Below are 21,976 nucleotides of genomic sequence, written 5' to 3' on the forward strand. Positions count from 1 at the left end.
CGACGGCCGGGGCGGAGATAAAAGGATGTGATTCGAGACAAATTCACCTCTAACCACAAGTGGCTCTAACGCCGCGCTTCCCTTCTCTTTTATGAGGACGTGCGTCTGTCCCTGTACCTGCGTCTGTCCCTGTGCCTGAGACCGGCACGGTCCACGGGAGGTTTTGTAGTCTCTGCAAAAGAAACCTTAATGGGAACCTTCTCTACCTGAAAGGCCGACAGGAAGACTTTCTATTTCCCTGAAAATGAATTTATAAAAGTGTGACATGGAGCTGCTGCTGCCCCGGCGTGTGTGTGTGTGTGTCTGTTTGTTTAGTTCAAGTCCCAACATGTGAGGCCGATCCAGCAGAGGACAGACAGTCACTTCTGCTCACAGCCACCGGGGGGCAGCGGTGATGTTCCAGATGCGACACCTGACGTGAAGCCGGAACACACACCGAGCCCTGAGAGCTGTGTGAGTGTGTAAAACAGCAGAGCTACGAGGGAGGAGCCACTCCCAGACTTTCCACTGGATTACAACTGATTGATCTGTTTTGTTCGCTTTTCAGGAACAAACACCTGAATGGATCTGAACTCACAACAGAGACAACAGAGACGTCAGGCGGAGGAAGAGGACACTGATGAGGTCTGTAGGCAAAACAGGCAGTATTTATGTTGTGACCAGGATGGTTGGCATGGCAACGACTGTGAATACAAAGTCGCCGCTTTAACTCGATCTCTGACGCAACGCAAACAGAACAATGTGACACGGACACATTCCTGCGGGCCAAAAGCTGAAAGGACGCAGAGGTGAAGCCACGCCCACTTTTTAGTTTGGTGACTGATTGCAGACTTTGTGGCTAAAAATGCACAAGAATGAAAGTTGAGGTTCTCCTAGAATCTATTCTGTTTCAGTTACAAAATGAGCTCAGTGTGTGTGTGTGTGTGTGTGTGTGTGAGTGAGTGAGTGTGTGTGTGTGTGTGTGTGTACGTACCTCTGTGTCTATTGGTTGTTTTGTCGAACATAAGCATGGCATCATCGACCTGCAAGAACAAAGCAAAGGATGGATGAGCTTTGACATATTAATGCACACACACACACACACACACACACACACACACACACACACACACACACACACACACACACACACACACACACACACACATCATTACACAGCATGGGGTGGCATTGTCCCTCTTAAGCATGGGAGCAAGAGGGGAAAACAGATGGAGAGGGTGGAGGAGAGAGAGGGAGGGAGGGGTGACAGGTGACAAAGGAGGGAGGAAAGAAAAAAACAAGAGAGAGAGAGAGAGAGAGAGAGAGAGAGAGAGAGAGACTCTATCTGTGTGGAATCAGCAGTGAACGTGGTTCCTGTTCTTGGCCGTTCTGGTCTCTGGCCCTTCTAGAGAGTGAGATCGCTGCTTTTTCACAAACGCCTGTCCCGCTCTCTCTCTCTCTCCCCCCCCCTCTTTTCTTTCATTCGTTCGCCCTCTCCACAAAGTTTACTATTCCCATGGAGACGCTGTAAAGAATTTCAATTAGAAGAAGAACAACCGCCACCACGACCCCCCCCCCCCCCCAAAACTCATTTCAATGACTGGAGTGAGTGAGTGAGAGAGAGAGAGAGAGGGAGGGAGAGAGAGCACAGGTTGGAAAAAGAGAGGAAACAGAAAAGGGAAACAGTGATGAATAATGGGGCGATAAAAGAAAGAGGACAGAAGATAAATGTTTGATGGAGGCAACAAAATCTGTCAATGGACATTTTGGAGGAGGGAGAGAGTAAGAGAGAGAGAGTGGGAGGGACAGAGAGAGAGAGAGAGAGAGTGAGAGTGAGAGTGAGAGAGAGAGAGAGAGAACAAAGTGATCCGGGGTCTTTGTCAACATGCTCTCTCTCCTTTTATTCTTTTTCTCCCTCCACTTTCCCTTTTGCTCTCACTCCACTGCCCTATTCATATTCCTCCTCCTCCTCTTCACTCCCATCTCCCCCCTCCCCCTCTCTCTCACTTGTCCTTCACTGGTAGGAAACTTAGCGGCTTGGGCCTTAAACTCCGACCACACGAGGAGCCGAGGCCCCGGGGGGGAGAAACGACTTCCCAACAGGCCAGACAAACGTGGTCACGCCGACGCAAACCGTGAAGCTACATCAGGCTCACTCACACACACACACACACACACACACACACACACACACACACACACACACACGTGGAGTATGACTGCATCGCTATTTTCATTACAGCTGAAACTCTAACCAGTGTAACTGGAGGCCCGAGCCTTTAGATGACCAGGCCGCCCGATTTCTAACCTTTAGCTTCAACCAGACACACACACACACACTCTGCTGAGTTAAACTGAGTGTGTGTGTGTGTGTGTGTGTGTGTGTGTGTGTGTGTGTGTGTGTGTGTGTGTGTGTGTGCCTATAAAATAGAGGGGAAAAAGCAGCATAGATTTTCCTTACAAGTGTACCGATGATGTATATGGAGCGGATCAAGTCTGCTTCAACGACTGTGTGTGTGTGTGTGTGTGTGTGTGTGTGCGCGCGCGTATGTTTCATAACCTCCCTCACTCCTCACACTCTCATCCCTCTGAACATATAGCACACACACACACACACACAGAGCCTGCTCCTCTCCCTGTCCTTCATTGAGTTTTTACCCCCCTCCCTCCTCCTCCTCCTCCTCCTCCTTCTCTTCCGGTCTTCCAAACCCGATGACACAGTGGAGAGCCGACCACAGGACAATGTGTGTGTGTGGACAGCAGCTGCCTGACAACATGCTATCATCAGCTATCATAGCTCCCCTGTTAGCATTAGCCACGTCTATTCTGGAGCAGAGGGCTGTGGGTCAGGGAGCTCTGGAGCTCTGGAGCTCTGGAGCTTCAGCCGGAAGCCCGGGAGGAGATCCACATTCATGAATGTGGGACGTTCAGGGTGAAGATGGTTGAGGACGAGAGGGCTCAGCAGGAAACCAAACCCAGACTGAGGATGAGATGAAAACCAAACGTCTCCTAACTTCAGCTCAGATGTGAGGTGACTGAAGGTTCTGTTCTCCTCAGGTGTTCACTGGTGGAGTTCTTGCTGGTTTCTATCATCCTGGTCCAGAGCAGAGCAGACCTGCAGCTCTGTTTGCTGCTCTGCCTCTCTGTGAAGCTCTATGTCTGGATAAGACAGAGGCTCTATGTTCTGCTAAAAGCTTTACAGAGCTCCATCCAACAGAGGGACGCAGGGAGGGACTTATTCTGGGTAAGGACAGTAACTATGTCCCTTCCCGCCCTCTTCCTGGCGTTCCCCTGTCTGTCCTGAGTGACAGCTCTGGGTCAAGTGCCGGCTCGTGATGCGTTCGCACTCCGGCGGCTCGGCAGAACCCAAAAAAGCACAGGAGGAAGATCTCTGATGTCTTCCTCCTGAGGTGCTGTGACACGATCTGACTGGATGGCGGCGGGGGTCTGAGATTGGCTGAGCGGCGGCCCCCGGTCGCTCACTACCCAGCATGCATGTGGAGAGCCCAGGAAAGAGAGTGGAGGTCACACTCTCATGGCGCTCTCTACGTTCTCAGATGAGCTCCGGACACGGCGGCGGCGGCGGCGCTGAAGAACGTGCGGCTCTCATTGAAGCGTGCAGCCATTGTCCACAGAACAAGTGTGTGCTGACAACTCCATTACTCTTCTTCTGACGTTATGAAAGGTGGCATTCACATGTTTCCCTGCTGTCTCCTCATATCTCCCCCCCCCCCCTCTCCCTCTCCCTCTCCCTCGCTCGCCCGCTCTCTCTAAACAGGGCAGCAGACAAAGTGTTCAGTCAAGCCGCCTAATCGCCAGCTCACATGGTTGAGCACAGTCCCAACTTTTCCCGTCTGTCCGCACCACGCTGCTTTGCTTAAATCTCATCTTCCGCCGCTCGCTGTTCCCCCTCGCTCGCTCGCTCTCTCTCTCTCTCTCTTTCTCAGGGTCGCACCTCTGCGTTCAAACACTCACACACACACACACACACACACCGGCGTAGAAATTCCCTAAATTCTGAATCAAATTCCCTAACTTCACGCCTGATTTACAATTTCCAGACGGTCTTTTCTTTCGGCCGCCTCTCTCTCTCTCTCTCTCTCTCTCTCTCTCTCTCTCTCAGACTCGGGGGGGATTAGAGGAACCTGCACCTCAGGACTTAGAGCTTATTCCTCAAACATGGCCGCCACAGCCTGCCCTCAATCAACACGGTCACAGATCGCTTCGATTGAGAAACGGCGCGTAAACACATCTTTGATCCCCGGAGCGCCGCCTCGGCCGCGAGCACCTGTTAGCTCGGCTCTGATGAAGTTGACGTAGGTGCGCCTTTAAATATAAATACATAAACTCCGGCGCGTATCAAAGCGTGGCGGCGGCGGACGCATAGTGGACGCTGTGTTTTCTCGCTGGGCGGCGCCACAGTAAGAAAACAAACAGACGCACTGAGCCTCGCTCCATCCTAACCTGCACCTTGTAACCTGGCTCAGATAATAAACAAGGAATACCTCAGGCTCAGCAGGAACGCTCTGCGGGATCAGGACTGTCGGCGATACGGCCGCGGCTCACGTGTCCAAACAGTCCCGGCGCTCCCTTCCTCCCTCCTCTGCCCTGCGTGTGTGTGTGTGAGGAGCCGGAGCGGCACGAGGGCCCCGGGACTGAGCCTGATCCTGAGCCTGAGCGAGGCGGCCTCAGTCAGTCAGAGACGCCACTCAGGCAAAGCAGCCGAGCCCGACCAGTCAGTGGTTTTACATAATTACAGGATTAACGCTGTCTTGTGACTTTCCCATGGAATTTGCTTAAATCCGGGTAGGAATCCATGGATTCTGTTTCTGAAGCTCCGCCTACTGACACAATCTGATTTAGGAGAAACTTTTGAGGCCCTCAAATCTGATCCAGACTCTGATTTGGGCCCCAGAAATTCCACCGTTCACCACTGGGGGCACCACAACTGTAAATGTCAATCTATGGAGGCAGCGACCTTTGACCTTTTTAATCAATTCACATGTACGTCCTGCTTTATCACAGCTGAGCTCTGTTCTTGCTTGCTTGTAGCTTAATAACATCCTCTCAGTGTGTAAGGAGGTTGTGAGGCTCATACTTCAGTCATGTCTGCACAGAATCAACTCTGAATAACTGGAATGGAATCAAACAATTCCGCCGCTCTGACGCTGTAAATCACAATCACTGTATCTGTCAGAGAAATCTGAATTAGCTCCGTCCGGCTCGGCCCGCAGCCAAACGCCGCCGTGCTCTCAGACGCAGGCGTGACCTCACGCGGCCGGAATCACTCCAGAATCAGACGACATTATTCAAATTTATACTAACACCTGAAATGTGTCATTAACATAAACATGAGGCCCGGCCAGCGAGCGGGCGGGCGGGCAGGCGGGCAAGCGAGCGAGCGAGCGAGCGTGAGGAGCCGCTGCAGACGGAGGGGTCGCTTGTTCATCTCTTCCAGCCCATTAGGCCTCCACTTCCAGGGACGCTCACATTTCCACAGCATGCAGGCTTCAACTGTAGAGACGGACGATGTGTGTGACAGCTGGATCACTCTCTCTCTCTCTACCTCTGTGTGTGTGTGTGATTACAAATATATGCGAGCTCGCCACTGTCACTCTTTCTCACACACACACACACCGAACACACACACGCAAACCCTTTTTACATTCATGCAAATATACACTTCTCACACGTTTTAAAGGAAACAAAACACACACTGGATTACAGCGGGACAAAGGGCCAAAGCAGGTCACCACGGCAACAAGCTGAGTGTGACTCAAGCAGGGCGTGTGTGTGTGTGTGTGTGAGTGAGGTTGTACTGGTTTGTAATGGGGGGGGGGGGGGGGGGAGAGCAGCTGCTGCATTAGATTAGTTGTTAGTGAAGAGAGACCCCAACTTCAGCAAGGCAGCATTTTGTGCCTGATGGGTAAATGGGCGGCCGTTTGGAGTTTCTCTCTCTCTCTCTCTCTCTCCCTCTTCTTCCTCCTCACTATCCCAACATTCCTCCTTTTCTCTGCCCTTCAACCCCTCTGCCTCCCCCCTCCCTCCCCTCTCTGTAGGGGGTTGCTTCTTCCCTTTCAGCCCCCCTCTCCTCTCTCTCTCTCTCTCTCTCTCTCTCTCTCTCTCTCTCTCTCTCCCCGGCCACTCATCTGTCTCCACAGCATGAGTTTGCCTTTCACCAGATCTCATTCAAAAGGGGGGAACGGTCCAAAAAAACACGGGGGGGGTAAAGAGAAACGGCTAAACTACTACAGGAAAAGGAACAAAACAGATAAAACTACCAAACTAATCCTCGGTCTGGAGTCTGGAGGAGCCGGACCTTTAATCAGCCGACCCAATCGATATTTCCACGCGTCATGTAAACACCTCGGGGTAGGAACAGAATAATGTATCTTTAATGGGCCCATTTCTGCCCTCATTGACCGAAATCTGTGCTGCATATTAAAGCGACCCGGGGGAGAAACAGGGAGAGAAACACAACAATTAACATCTAAACATCTAAACTGATCAGAAGAAAAAAACCATCGATCTGAGCTGCAGAGAGACTCAGGAGCCTTTCAGATTCGGCCAATCAGCACTGAGATCACACACACACACACTCACGGTGGGACCTTCACCTTCATTCTGTTTACACACACACTCACACAAACACACACACCGCCACTATTTTTCTCCGAAGCAAATTCACGATCTCAGCTGTGTCGCTCTCTCTCACTCACACACACACACACACACACACACACACACACACACGATCACTGATTGATTTAAACGCTGGGTGCATTCATAAGGCTTTATTGCGTTACACTCTGTTATTGTTCTGCAGCCTTATTGGAGCGTCGGGGGGCCACAGGGCTCTGATCCGGGCCCCTTTGCCCTCTTGATGTTTCCGGCCCTTTAATGAGATTAAAATCAGCACAAATCTAAGGTATGCTTAGTCTGAGTAACAGAGATAGATGAGCTGAATGGAAATCAATGGATTCAGGCATGTAAGCACCTTCATCTGAGGAGGAGGAGGAGGACGCCTCCATGTGTGTGTCCATGTGTGTGTGTTCGCTCAGAGGGACTCCACTCGTGAGGCCGTTTCATTTCTTTGTAAATAAAAGAGAGGAAGAAACATAAAGAGCATCCAGAGCCGCAGTGAAGCGCTCTCTCTCTCTCTCTCTCTCTCTCTCTCTCTCACTCCTTCTCTCCTCTAAAGTCAGACATGTTTTGTCCTTCATGCCTCTGCTCCAGAGACACAGAGCAGGGGAAAGATATTTTCTCTGTCAAAGATCTTAAAGGGGCAATGCCAGTAAAGACGGCGTGAGGAAGAGGAGGAAGAGGAGGAGGAAGAAGGGGGGGAGGAGGTGGTTTGCATTCCAGCGCTCTGCCTCATGTTGTGTGTGTGTGTGTGTGTGTGTGTGTGTGTGTGTGTTTTTGTGCGTGTGTGAGTGTTTTTGTGCGTGCGTGTGCATTTGTGTGTGTGTGTGACTTACCTTTCCGAACTGGTCGAAGTATTGCTTGACGTCCTCGATGGTGGTATTGACGGACAGCCCCCCGACAAAGATCTTCTTTGTCCTGGTCACCAGCTAGCGACAGAGAAGGAAGAGGCTTGGTTTACGGCTAATCACGTTAGCTGGAGGCGAGATGGAGCCGATAAGAAGAGACTTTGTGTTTGTTGGTGTTTATCTAATTTCAGAGCTTTCTGCGGCGCGCGGCTCAATTTACGGCCCACGACATTCAGAGCCAGTGTGTGTGTGTGTGTGTGTGTGTGTGTGTGTGTGTGTGTGTGTGTGTGTGTGTGTGTGCGTGTGTGTGTGCGCGTGTGTCTGAACGAGGACAGATTCTGGATGATCCGGTTTGTTGTTTGATGTTATGAACGCCACAATAAAAGCTAAACGGATCATCTGGATTCCTAAATAGAACTTCTATATCCTAATGACAGTGCGGCCTTGTGTCGGCTCGTCTTCGTCCTCATGAAGCCTCAGAGACGTCAACATGGCGTCCATTCATGCAGAAAATACAAATGGACTGAAAATCATTGAATCTTTGTAACGTGGTGTCACTTAGAGGAGCGTTCATGTGTGAGTCGTTAACCTTCAGCTCAGTGTGTGTGTGTGCTGCAGTGACGGGGGAGGCGGGGTCAGGGTTCGGGGTCACAGTGTCACAGTGGGCAAGTGGATTGCCTCGCTTTAATCCTCAGCCAACCAGGGCTGAGTGATTAGGGGCGACACACGACCACGTCATGGCCACGCCCCCTCCTCCTTAACTCCTCTCAAGGGTGCACTCACCTTAGGCTGGGCCCGGCGGGGGAACGCCACCTTGGGGTCGATCTGTGTGTGGGGGGAAACGGAGGAGAGAGGGTTAGAAAACAAGGAAGATACAGTGATAACAAGAATAATAATATGTTTTAAAGGGTTAAACAGAGAACAGAGAGAACACGTTGACCAACATCTCTGCTTCAGTTCCTTTGAGCAAGACCTCCCTTAATCTAAACTCACTGCTCAATGATTTATTGATCACAAACACAGGAACAAACACAAACGTCTTCATTTAACTTAAAGATGATTGATTAAGAAACGGCTCACCCAGAGTGTAGATGAGGACGTGTGTGTGTGTGTGTGTGTGTGTTTACACTGAGCAGATGTGTGTGTTCACCAGAGAACATGGTTGCCTGGTTTCTGTTGGCACACACACACACTGACTCATTAAAAGGATAAACCGCAGATTTCACAGATTTCACAACAATTTTTATGATTTTCTAAAAAACGTCCTTCAGTAAGAAATTATGCACATTTCAAAATAAAAGCTCAACATCTCATCATCATCTCATGGACTCCTAACCAGATCTGTGTTACGTCCTGCATGTGTATCTGCGTAACATCGTCTCATCTGGGGGCAAATATAGAAGAAGGAACCCGGAAGTTACTACAGGAGAGAGATCTATGAAAGCATACAGACATACACAGACATGTAGCTGTAAGAGGCTTTAACACGTCTTCATAAGGGTCCATAAGAGTCCACAAAGGTCCATAAGGGTCCATTCTAAGGACTAAGAACGCCAATCGTCTCCAGAATGTTCTAACTTAGAGACTTACCCCCCTAACAGGGTTCAGACGTGTATATTTCCCTGTAGTACGTCTTTAAATCTGAACGGGCCGCAGCTCCGGAGCAGCTGCAGATGTTTTGCTCCGCCGGCGACCCCTCAGCTTGACCCCTGTGCGTCAGTTCAATTTCCCCCCCGCAGGCAATATATGTGAATTACTGTATCTGTGTCTGTTACTCAACTAAACTTGAGCCTGGACACAGAACCTGCGAGTGTGAGCGCATCAGAAGGGCCCGGCGCTCTTTAAATAGCCCGTATGCTAATCCCGGGTACGTATAGTAGACCCTTGTGCTGAACACGCAGGCCTCACAACATCCAAACACACCAGCCTGCACAAACAGCAGCACAGGGACGTGAATACAACCTCTGAATGCCGAAAATCATTTAAACTAGAATGCATAATGAGCCTTTAATATTCCGATACGTTGCGTCCGGACACATACTCTCCAAATCTCCCAAATCCGGACCAACTCCATTTTGGATTAGCCAGATTTGCCTGTATCCATATTCCTCCCAAAGTGTCTCAGCAGTGGTCAAGGTTACAGATAAAATTAGAAGCAAATGAGTTTTGAAGGAGCTGCCCTTTAATAATGCTAAATATGCAAAGCCGGCCCCGCCATTTTAAATTTGTGTGGAATTTGGTGTTCCTCTCACTCGAGCCGGCGGAGAGAGATGAGCCGGGGTCACAGGACCTTGGGTGTATTATGGACTTAGAGATTCATCTTTGTCCTGATAATTGGATATGTGGAGTAGAAGCTCGGCGTCTCCCACAGACACTACGGCCGTATTAATAGTGTATTAATATCGTCGTCAAATAAGCACTTACACTATTAACAATATACACAATACAAGGAAGGGTGTGCATTCAATCTGTGAGCCAGCCTTTCATCTTCCCTCCACGCCGTCATTTCCTGCGTGTACTAACGCACCTCTAGCCTGAGACCAGAGGAGCTAGAGGAGCTAGAGGAGCTGTAATGAGCGCCGCCGCCGCGCCCTCCAGCTTGTCCTTGGAGGGGATCGCAGGAGGACTTTGCACCTTGAAGTGGGACAGAGATGAGAGGGGCGATGTCACCTCCAGCTGGTCTGAGCGCCGAGGCGAAGGTGACAAGGACACGCAGAGCCAACGGCGACTAGAGACCTGAGCTCTACCCCCCCCCCCCCCCCCCCTCTCCCTCGTCTCTCTCCCTCCCTCTCTCTCTCAAGAACGCGGCCGTATCCAGGCACGGCAGGAAGACTTACAATTTAAGTGGTTTGATATTTGACTTTTCATCCTTGGACGAGAGGAAAGAAGAGAGAGAGGCCCCGGAGAGTGACGCTCATGCTAATACAGACAAATAAACACGGCTGAGAATGTGCCGACACTGCACCGTCCCTCTGCCAGAGCGTGCGTGTTTGCTCTACATCAGCACGCAAATGACATCACGAGACCAGCTAACCAAGCTACTTAGCTACTCTACCAGCTACTGAGGACAAACAGCCAACGACCCTGAGCAAAGCATAGACTGAAGTGAGAATGACATTGTGTGTGTAAAGATGGAGTTCACACTGATGTCTGAACACAACAAATATAAAAATGTATAAAGAAATTACAAAACAAATCACTGGAATTGTGGTAAAAAGCCTTTGGGCACAAAAACATCAGAGGCGAAGGGGCTGCAGCGTTTTGATGAATGTGTTTGTGTAGACTGCATTTCCCATAAGGCCGAGCAAGGTGACCGGGAAGAGTGAGGCATGCTGGGATACGTTCAGGGGGAGGAACACTGACGCTCTATGTGTGTGTGTGTGTGTGTGTGTGTGCGTGTGTGTGTGTGTGTGTGTAGAATAAAGCCCTGTAACGGTTCAAACGGGGCTGGTTGTTACCGACGCCCCTCAGCAGTGACGTAGTAGCTGTGTAGCTTGATGAACTACTACTCATGAGGGAACAAATTACATCCATAAACCATGTAGCTTGTGTAAAAGCTACACTGTGTTGAAAGCAGATGTGCTGCTGCCCGGCAAATGAAAAGTAGCTTATTTAGTAGCTTCACTACTCGAAGTGGCACAGTGAGACAACAGCAGGCAGCAGTGTGTGTAAACAATCGTGTGTGTGTGTGTGTGTGTGTGTGTGTGTGTGTGTGTGTGTGGTCCACTCATGTTGGGGTCAGTCCATCTGCTTTTAACAGGAGAGCAGGACAGAAGCTGCTGCTGCCCGGAGCCATGAGAGACACAGACACACACACACACACACGCACACACACTCTCTCTCTCTCTCTCCAGTCGCCAGAAGCATCAAACATATTGTCAGAAACATCTTCTGTCTTCATCTCCATATAAAAAATCCAAGTGGATTCTGCCGCTGCTTCTCCTCCTAAATGTTTTATTTTGTTAAAATATTTAGACATCTTAAGATACCTCAATCTGGATTTAGACCTACAGGACGAGCTGCAGACGCACGCAGTGATCAGCACATCTGGGACGCGTAGGAAGGGAAATATAGGACAACTTTAAAATATAAATCAGTCAAATATTAACACGCGTTCCTAACTTCACACCAAATTCTGCTGGAATCTGTGGACTTGTAATCGTGTTTACACTTTAATGTATGTCCGTACTGTGATTAAAGCAAATACACAAGGACACGATGTTTATGTCTGTTATAAAACAACAACAGACACGCGTGAGTGAATCTGTTGAGCTAAGAGGCCTGTATGCATGTATATTAAACATCTAAATCAATCAAAACAAGTAACAGACGCAGATAAAAGGATTCATTCAGGTACGTAAACACCTGCGTGATCATATTTGACCTTTGATCGCAGTGAAGCTAATACCAACATTAGCATTGAGTTTATGTGAACATATTAACTGATTTATACTAATTATGGTGTTGACAAGTTTTTACAAAAAAGTAGAATCAAACTTCTTACATCATCTACAATACATTTCAGCTTCCACTCGGCTCTAAAAACGCAGCTGATCTGCTTTCAAACTCAATCAAAAGCCAACGACTCATTCGGTTACCAGCTAAGCTAGGTTAGCCTAACGCTGTCTGTGCTAGTGCTGCTACAGCTACAGGGAGTCATGCCATGCGGTTACAAACTGAACTAAACACGCACAGGAGGACTCAGCTTCAACATATGAGAGGTCAAGCATCTATCAGACGGCAGGTTAGCCTCCAGGAAACAAAGCTACTTAGCCAGGTCACCGTGGTGACACTCAGATAGCTCCTCGCTTGGTGAGAATGTGGCGATTTTACGAAAATGTGCGACTTTCCCATTGTTTACGCCACAACTTGGCTGACGTTGTTTTTGTTTTATTGTTTATCAGTAGCTATTAGCTGCTTTGTTGCTATTTAAAAGTGCTAAGACAGAACGTAGCAACACCAAAAGCTAGATAAATTTTCCAAAATTCTGAAACAGAACTTGACGGTAATGTATTGTAAAGTCTCATTTCTTCTTCTACTCTTTTTCCTTGGGTCGCTCTGCATGTGTAGCAGCTTTGAGGGGCATTCAGGTGCACGAATGACCTGAGAATCACTAAATTCTGTGAAATCGCCGTCGTATCACTTGAACAGCTTGACCTTTGCGAAGTCGCCCCTCAGTGTAACGAGCCAATCAAACTGTTGCAAAGGTTTGTGTGCGCGTTTGTGTGCCGAGTATGTGCGCGTTTGTGTGTGTGTGTGTGTGTGTGCTTCTCCCACAAAGACGAAGAGTTATGACTGAGTGTTGGTGACTAACTTCTCCATCCTGCTTCATGACATCCAACCTCCGCTAACATCTACGGACAGCAGATTGACGGGCAGAGCAGCGGCTACGCTAGGATTTTAGTAGTTTAGCTTGTTTGGGGGGAGGGGGGGTTGTTTAAAGACTACACTAATCTACGACCCATAGTCACCTATTGGCCCAACGGCTCAGCTCGTCCACCACCAGGGTGACAAACTGGAAGGGGGGAGAAAAGCAACAACAAAACAAGGCAGAACGTCAAAAACAATACAGCAAAAAGAGAGAGGGAGAGAGAAAGAGTGAGGGAGAAGGAGGGAGAGAGAGAGAGAAGGAGAGAGAGAGGGAGAGAGAGAGTGCAGGCCCCAGAGAGAGTGGTCCTGTCTGTCCTGCGTGGCTCTGCAGAGCGGCCGTCCCAGCAGGCAGCCCCTCTGATTTCATTAATTAACAGGACAAAGAGTACAAAACAGATGGGCCCGGAGAGGAACTGGGGCTCCTGAGCTGCCCCCACAGGCACACACACACACACACACACACACACACACACACACACACACACACACACACACACACACACGCAACACGCCCAAATGATACAGCGTTCACACACTGCAACGTGGACAAACACATGTACACCAAGTGAGACGTACACGTAATTAAATGTGGGCAGCACACACACACACACACACACACACACACACAGGAGTATTGACGGCGGCCCTATCGTGAAGCGCGTAAATATACTTTACGAGCACGAGTCACGTCCTCGCGCTCATCCAGCTCCCTGACACGCAGAGTAACCTGCCAAGACTCAGCCTCCGCCAGTTTGCTACAAAATAACAAACACACACACTCACACATACACACACACACTGCAGGCTGGCCCATTATGGCAATATAATCAATACACACCCAACAAAAAGCTATAAACAGAAGAGAGAAGACAAAAGGAGTTGGCGTGTCAATGAGAGAGAGAGAGAGAGAGAGAGACTTGGTTTGGGTTCAGGCCAAGCCGGGTCAATCTGCACGGCTGAACAATACCACAGTAATTAGTTAACGAAGCTCGTTAATGAGGAGCCCCCCCCCCTACACACACACACACACACACGACCCAACCCCTGTAACCCTGCGAGGCCGTGCTGGGTATGTGTGTGTGTGTGTGTTGGAGGGTGGGGTTGTTGCACATGTGGCTTGGGGGGGTGGGGGGTGGGGGGGTCGACCTGGATCCACCTACAGAGGGGGACCAGGCTTTAGGATCTGAGGCGTGGACCTCGGAAGCTCAATCCAGTTTGTTTCCTTCAATCCGATTAGTCGTTTCTCAGATCTATAGTAATTACAGCACAGGGCCTCTCTCTCTCTCTCTCTCTCTCTTTCTCTCTCTCTCTCTCTCCCCCCCCCCCTCTCTATTCTTGTCCACGTCAGCATTAACAGCTAATCTCCAGACAGGAGCTGGGCTTGCTGGTGTTGCGAGCACCTAACCCGGGTCTGGGACCGGTACGGTACCCTTCACTGGGTGGTGCCGACGGCCCCCCACACAGTCTGCCACTAACTCGTGTTCTTACGACGAGTGTGTGTGTGTGTGTCCAGATGAAAGCAGCCATATTAGAGTCGGGCCAAAGGTAGCAACTAGCACCCGGTCCCCTCTGAAGGGGGCCAACCTGAGCCCACTCTGAAGGAAGACTACCTGAGCCCCCCGTGCGTCCTCTCAGGTCTTCCTGCTGTCTTACCCGTTGCCGGCGGCAGCAGCAGGGTTATTTTTGGACGCTGTCCTTTGCAAACACTACATTATTGCACATTACTAACACATCATCACTTAATACATAATTCATGTCCAATGCCAAGTGCAATATGAATATGACTGAAGAATTCAGAGCGTTTAGAGCCGAACACAACCCTCCGTCACACACACACAGCCTCACACACACACAGCCTCTACGCTTAGACCCACTCACTAAGCATCAGAACATGAACACACACACGACCTCACTGATGGACCTGAACCCTCATCTGCTCCCAGGCAAGAAAACAAACACCAGTTGTTCCCTTCCTCGTCTCCTTCTTCTTCTTCTCCTCCTCCTCTGTCCGCAGCGCGCCTGAGGCCGTCCATTCTGCCCCGACAGGAAACCTAACCTCTTACCAAAACAACAACCTCAATAGATCTCCACCTAAGAAAACACAACACAACCTCTCCTTTATCGCACTGGACTCGTTGTTTCCACACACAGCATGTAGTCGCTGTAACGGTGTGTGTGTGTGTTTGTGCGCGCTTTCGTTCTTGCTTGTTGGTGTTTGGCCCCGTGGCTTACACACTCGGCCATACTCCACACAACAGGAACTGTAAATGTTTAATGCCGTTTGCGGCGGCGTGGAACCTTTGCACCGGTCAGTTCTCGCGGCCCCGACAGAGGACATCACACTTGACTTCTCCTCGCCGCTTCCTGTTCCATCCCTTTCATGCTTCTTCCTGCTTCGCACCTTCGCCCCTCCCGACCCCGGCGCCGGCCCGGAACGCAGAAGAAAGAGACGAAGAAAGGAAACAGGGCAGAAAGCAAAGAATATTCTTCCTCATTCCAGGGAGGAAAGTCTTTCTTTCATCTCCTGCTGATCAAACAATAGTCATCCTCGTCTAACTGAGGAGGAGGAGGGGGGAGGAAGAGCGGCAGAGTCCAGGCTCAGACGCAGCGTTCAAAGAAAAATGTGAACACAGAAAATATCTAAGGAGGGCGCAGGTGCTGCAGACGGGACTGGAGTCCACTCAGGGTCTCAGGTGACCTCTGACCCCCAGCCTGACTGAGCCCGAGGCCGCCTGGATACAAACGCCTCATCAAGCAGAACACAGGGAGGAAGGAGTTCAGATAACGTTGGGGAGTGTGTGTGTGTGTGTGTGTGTGTGTGTGTGTGTGTGTGTGTGTGTGTGTGTGTGTGTGTGTGTGTGTGTGTGTGTGTGCGCTCAGTAACAGATCCACTCTCGGTCGTTTACTTCACAGGTCCGTTACCAAATCCCAGTTTTTGGCGCCAAATTCGCCACAAAAGAACCCGAAACAAGATGGCAACCGGCGCCGTGTAAACGAGCGAGCGAGCTGCTTCACACACACACACACGCTGCTATGGCAACAACCCGAGACCCAAAGACGCATCTCAGGTGTTCACAGTATTATTATTGTTAAGCCTTATGCTGTATTTGGGTTTATAATAGGGCAACGCCTAACTCACCACACACACACACACACACACACACACACTCTGAGGGTTTGGCTCTGTCAGTCTGCTGTACTTCCTAGTTGTCGGAGGTAAAGTGACTCATAGAAGAACACCTTTTACCGCTGCTGCTTGGATTTTATTTCCGAGCTCAGTGAAGAAGAACCGCCAGACACAAATTAGCAGCAGAGTGGAGGGAGCCGCTGCTTTGAGACACAAACTGAGAGGAAGAAACGGCTCTCATCTTCATCAGATCCTTCGTGTGTTCATACAATCCTCCGCCCTGTCACAAATAAGAGCTTTAAACTTCATAAACATCAATTATTACACTTCATAAACACACAAAACACTCCTTGGGAACATCTCAGGCCAGCACACACTTCCCACTACAAAGGTCTGACATGACACCGGGCCGTGTGTGTGTGTGTGTGTGTGTGTGCTGCCCAACACCACAGTCTCTCAGGGTAATGTAAAATAGCTGAGAAGTTGTTATGGAGACATAAATCCCATCAGGCTGTGCAGTTACAGCACCGTCTCCTGTGGCTGGCGTCACCCCCGGCAACAGGCTCGCTCCAACAGCTAACCAGCTCTACCTTCCTCCGCCCCTCAGCTCTGCTTCCTGCCTCTCTGTGCCACCGACTTTCACTCTCAAATGATCCTGCTGCCTGCGTGAGAGAGAGTGTGTGTGTGTGTGTGTGTGTGTGTGTGTGTGTGTGTGTGTGTGGACAGGTGAGGGCTGCTCAAGAAGACACACCCTGCCCCTGATCCTGAACCCGTCCGCACTACCAGGACAACGACAACAACACACACCTTCAGAGTTATTCAAATCGACTGGGACAACAAGTCGCCGGCTCCACGACGCTCCGGACGACAAAACCACACGAGTTCAGGGCCCAGACCAGACCAGACCTGGTCCCCACACAGATTCGGGGCCCAGACCAGACCTGGTCCCCACACGGGTTCGGGGCCCAGACCAGACCTGGTCCCCACACGGGTCCCTGGACAGGTGCACTTCCTGTATGATCCCACCACATCGCACATCCTCCAAGGAATCTCAGCGTGTGTAACAATACTGAAATAAAACTAACAAATGTTCCCGCCTCAGTTTGAAGACATCTTCCTCAAACTGCTCCTCTTCCTCAAACTGCTTCTTCAAGAATTAACGAATCTGCCACCAAAAAAAAGGAGCTGCTTGTTTTGTTTACAAGGAAAAAATAAGTTTAGAAAAAGCCCCTCCCTGTGAGCCGAGCAGCCTGAACCCTGTGAGAGGTCTACAGGGGCTTCTACCCCATTCAGGTCCCCAGGTAACCATGGCGATGAAGACCAAGAAAGAACGCTTTCATGTTGGCGCCCTGAACCAGGATTTGGAGGGGGAAATGAGCTGGGGGGCTGAAGAGGGGAGGGGAGGGGGCGCTGCTCCTACACACACTCCTCAACTTTACAAGCCACACACACATGGCGGGAGGAAAACACATGCAACACACACACACACCCCAGACGGCTGCGCGGATCGGAAAAGTTACCAAACACACACACACACACACACTCTTGTCGCTTCCCAAAGGGGGCGAGTCTCACTCACCGTTTTGGAGTCCAGCTCGTGTCTGTTCTGGGCCAGAACCTTCTCCACGCCGGCCTGCTCCGCGTACGTCACGAACCCGAACCCCCTGGGAGGAGAAGGTGCAGAGGAAGAAGAGAATCAGAACGCAAACAGAGCCGCATGAGGCATCCCGTGATAGGACGGCGGAGCGCACACGCCTCCTCCTCCTCTTGCTCTTCCTCATGCTCTTACCTCGACCGCTTGGTGAGGGGGTCCCGCATCACCATACACTCCTTCACCTCGCCGAATTTGCAGAAGTATTCCTTCAAGCCCTCTGCGAACAAACAGGGACGTGATTAAGAGGAGAAACGAGGCTCGCAGGCCCGCGGAGACAATAAGGGGGGACCGGGGGGTGGGGGGGAGGAGGGGGGGACCACGTTGTGTTTGTGTCCACTCCTGTACCTCCACGGGAACACGGAGCAGCGTGACGAGCCATTAGGCCCCGCGGACCACAAACAAAGCTACACTTGTGCGTGTGTGTGTGTGTGTGTGTGTGGCGGTGGGGAGAGAAATAGGGGAGAAACGAGCGGGGGGGCGATTGTTGTTTTGACATGGCGGTAATGTAATAACACAACAACCGGAACCACCGGGACGCGTCTGAGTGTGAGCTGCAGCAGCGGCAGCAGCAGCCTGCTCCAAATGTGGCGGAAAATAAAATGAATGGAGCGAAACCGCGAGAGGAGAAGAAGAAGAAGAAACAATGAGCGAACAAACAACACCGCGTCCGGAGACTCAACCCGCTGAAATCGAACGCCGATGTGCCATCAAAAAGAGCGGCGATGAAGAGGGACTGAGCCGGGGGGCGAATCGCTGAGTGCGGACGCGTTTACGGCGTCCGGATCCCCCAGAACATGAATACAAGGCTTTGATTTAGACGCGAACTAGTTACCGTGTGTGTGAGAGTGTATGTGTGTCGTTAACTTCAAAAAGAGAAGAAGAAGAGGGCCTCCCAGGTGATGTGTGTGTGTGTGTGTGTGTGTGCGGTGATTATTAGGCTGAGTCAATATCAATACGTGGAGGCAGAAACAGGAGCATAAGGGCTCATTCACACACACACACACAGTCATGGAGTAGCGTGTGGGACAGCTCACCTTGTGTCGTCTGCCAACTCAGACCCCCGATGAACATTTTGCTGAATGAGAGAAACACAAGCTGTAAGTCAGAGAGAATACAGAGCACACGAGAGGAAGAGGGGGAGGAAGAGGGGAGACACGGGGAGGATTTATGTGTAATACAGCATCAATAAAGTCAGAAGAAAAGCATCGGCCATGTTGCGAAGTCACCAATCGGCCAGCCGGGCCGTTATAATCTCCCCCGAGGAGGAGGAGGAGGAGGAGGAAGGAGAGGAAGGATTTTTCCAGATGATGGAGGAGAAGTTGCAATGTGGTCGCTCGGAAGGAAACCGAGATAAATAAACAAACAGGGAAAAACAGGCGGAAAGCAGCCGAGCGTGCGTCTGTGTGTGTGTGTGCGTGTGTGTCCTCTGAGTGGATCCATCACACACACACGCACACACACACGCAGAGAGAGAGGGAGAGGGAGAGAGAGAGACAGCGTGCTTGTCTTTTGTCTCGCTCCGCTCCGCACTGAACTCAACTAAAGTCCAAGGTGAACTCCGGCAAAGACGAACCGGGCCGAGGTGGAGGTGCAGGCGGGCGGAAGCTGTTACCAGGGGTCGTGGGGGGAGTTGTCCGTGCCGGAGGACAGGCTGCTCTGGCTCCCTTCCGTATCCATTCTGCTCCACTGGTGTATTCCCGCACTGTGAGGCGAGGAGAGGCAGTGAAGCTCCGCGGCGGCTGCTGCTGCTGCTGCTGCTGCTGCTCCAGACTCAGGGGCGGGCAGCCGGAGGGGGGCGGGAGGAGGTGGGGGTGGGGCGGCTGGGAGAGGGGAAAAAAAAGGAGGAGGGGCCAGCGTGGAGAGGGCGCGCGCGCACTCACACACACATACACACGTAGCAGGCGCGCGCAGGCGCGCGCACGCCGGGAGAGACTCCGCCCCCCTCCGTCCCTCGCGCTCCCCCGTAGCCAGCCTACCCGCGGCTCGCCCCGCCCCCCTCCTCCCCCCCTCCCGCACGTTGCCTGCCTTTATCCCCGCTCTCTCCCCGTAGTGTTTCCCCGCGTCCGCGTCATTGGTTGATCACAACAACATGGCCCATTAAAAGCCTCCTGCGATGTACAGCGAGCTGCAGCGGCTCCAGCCTGTGCGTTAGGGCAGCGTGTAGAGGAGAAATAGAGCAGGGACAAGTGAATACCTCTGCCAAGGCCGAGTGGTCCACACGTTATGACTCCTGATTATTGATCAGGTAAATGTGGTGTCTTGACTTCAGTTGATGTGATGATACATTGGGGCTGTACGTCTATTTATCCACATGTCTCAGCTTCTATATCTCATGCTTTTACAGGTCTTCTTCCAAGGTACAGACCAGGTAAGTGAATGCCTCTCACTAGGTTGTACTCCACTTGTGGCGTGGCGTGGTACTGCAGGTAAGGATGTCACAGCAGGATCGACACATTTAACTGAGTGCACATCTCCACAAAGTCCTCTCAGTTTGGTTACAGTAAGAGTAGAAACTGATAAATTCATGAGATGCAGAATGAGAATGAGATGCATCCACTCAACCTTTACAGCCAGTTAAAGCTTAAACATGAGGGAATATCAACAAACAAAGATAGAGTTTTAGTTTAGCTTGGTCCAGACGTTCTGCATGTAAACGTTGGTGTCTGATGGCCCACAATTGAAGGTGTAGATACAAAAAAACAGTTCTGGAGGAGGATGGATGGATGTGGAGGGACCATAATTACTTACAGTTCTAAAGTTCTAGGCCAAAACGTGAAAGTGGTTATTACAGAGGCACCATCGGGTCGAACAGTACCAAACTTTAATGGGTTCTTGCCTGGATCGAGTCCAAACGGCCACCAGGCTTCATCGAAATCCATTTAATAACTTTTTGAGATGTCCTGCCAACAGATACACAACAAACCATATGGCCAAAGTGACTGAAAATATAACCTCCTTCATCCTCCTCCTCCTCTTCCTCCTCACAGCAGAAACTCAAACCCCAGCCAGTTTACTACACAAACTACATTTCATGATTTTCAGGTCACTTTACCCAAACTAGGTCACTGACACAGTTTGTTTTGTGTGTAGGTTGCAGCATTCTGGAGATGTTTGGCTTTCACTTCCCGGGTCCACATGAAGCTGAATGGGCTCTTATGAAACAGAGAAGATAAAGCCACAGAAATGCCAGATAACATGATGTAACATGTTAACATAATACAATGTAAGTAAGGTAACGTACTGAACCCTGGGCTCGCCGTCATGTGACCCTGAACGCCACACGGACTCCCCACCTGTGAAACTAATAACTTCAATTCAAATCTTTCCCCTCATAACCAAATACAGATTGAGCTCCCGTCCACCCTTTCCTCCGTCACACTTAATTGGCCCTCACACAGCACTCACACCACCTGTTCCTCCTTCTACTCCTCGTCCAATCACAGGTCCTCACCATCTAATTCCAGACTTTACCCGACCCTGATCTAAACCTGATCCCAGTCAGGTTGGTGCCTCACTCCCACTCTGGCTCTCTCTCTCTCTCTCTCTCTCTCTCTTTCTCTCTCTCTCTCTCTCTGGCTCTCTGTCTCTCTCTCTCTCTCTCTCTCTCTCTCTCTCTCTCTCTCTCTCTCTCTCTCTCTCTCCACGTGACGGCCTGTCCGAACCGGCTAAGTGGCAGATTAGCAGCATTACCTCCCATTCAGCCTCCATCTCTCTCTCTCTCTCTCTCTCTCTCTCTCTCTCTCTCTCTCTCTCTCTCTCCCTCTCTGGCGGGGGGGCGAGTCCAGTCAGCTGAGAAGTTTCACAACGGAGCCCAAACGCTCTGATAGGAAATTGGAATGAAGTCAAGAACTCCAGCGTTTCCTCAACTTCACCCCTGAGATGCAGGAAACAAGTGCATCACACACACAGTGGAAACGGAACTAAATGAGATTAGGAATTACCTTTAGATTTGATGAGTCAAGCCTACAACGGTGTGTGTGTGTGTGTGTGTGTGTGTTCGTGTTCGTGTGTGTGTGTGTGTGTGTGAGACAGGTTGGAGGTGGAAGTGGGGCAGAGATTACCTGAGAAATCAAAGCCCAGACAATTCTGTGTTAATGATGAAGTCACTTCCCAGCAGCACACAGTGATCCGTACATGCGATATTGTTCACTCTGAGACAGGCCTCAGGGTGTGTGTGTGTGTGTGTGTGTGTGTGTGTGTGTGTGGAGAGGCGGATCAGGAGGAGGGTGTGACTGTGGCCTGGTGGACCATAGCGAGGGAACAGTATGTAGGACAGGGCCTTGCACTAGCGAACCCATCCTGGCTGGAGCTCTGGTGGGGCGTGCTGAATTTCTGCATGCATGATCAATGGCACTG

At 50.7% G+C, this 21,976-nt stretch overlaps 1 protein-coding gene across 1 annotated transcript in view; it reads right to left on the bottom strand.

Moving 5' to 3' along the window:
- The window catches only part of LOC143000546 (RNA-binding protein Musashi homolog 1-like), a 23,484-nt gene extending 4,090 nt beyond the window's left edge, over nucleotides 1–19,394 (bottom strand). Inside the window, exons 1-7 of the mRNA XM_076149916.1 lie at nucleotides 19,233–19,394; nucleotides 18,655–18,695; nucleotides 17,756–17,837; nucleotides 17,546–17,630; nucleotides 8,253–8,294; nucleotides 7,458–7,550; nucleotides 974–1,022 (exon numbers count right to left, since the gene is read on the bottom strand). Of these exons, the coding sequence (XP_076006031.1) occupies nucleotides 974–1,022; nucleotides 7,458–7,550; nucleotides 8,253–8,294; nucleotides 17,546–17,630; nucleotides 17,756–17,837; nucleotides 18,655–18,695; nucleotides 19,233–19,297 (457 nt within the window). The 5' untranslated portion in view covers nucleotides 19,298–19,394. The remainder of the gene's footprint in view (nucleotides 1–973; nucleotides 1,023–7,457; nucleotides 7,551–8,252; nucleotides 8,295–17,545; nucleotides 17,631–17,755; nucleotides 17,838–18,654; nucleotides 18,696–19,232) is intronic.
- Nucleotides 19,395–21,976: the final 2,582 nt, after the last annotated feature.

Source organism: Genypterus blacodes, unplaced genomic scaffold (assembly GCF_046128005.1).
Source record: "Genypterus blacodes isolate CSIRO-AG114 ecotype Tasmania unplaced genomic scaffold, CSIRO-AGI_Gbla_v1 ptg000006l_1, whole genome shotgun sequence".
NCBI classification, from domain to species: domain Eukaryota; kingdom Metazoa; phylum Chordata; class Actinopteri; order Ophidiiformes; family Ophidiidae; genus Genypterus; species Genypterus blacodes.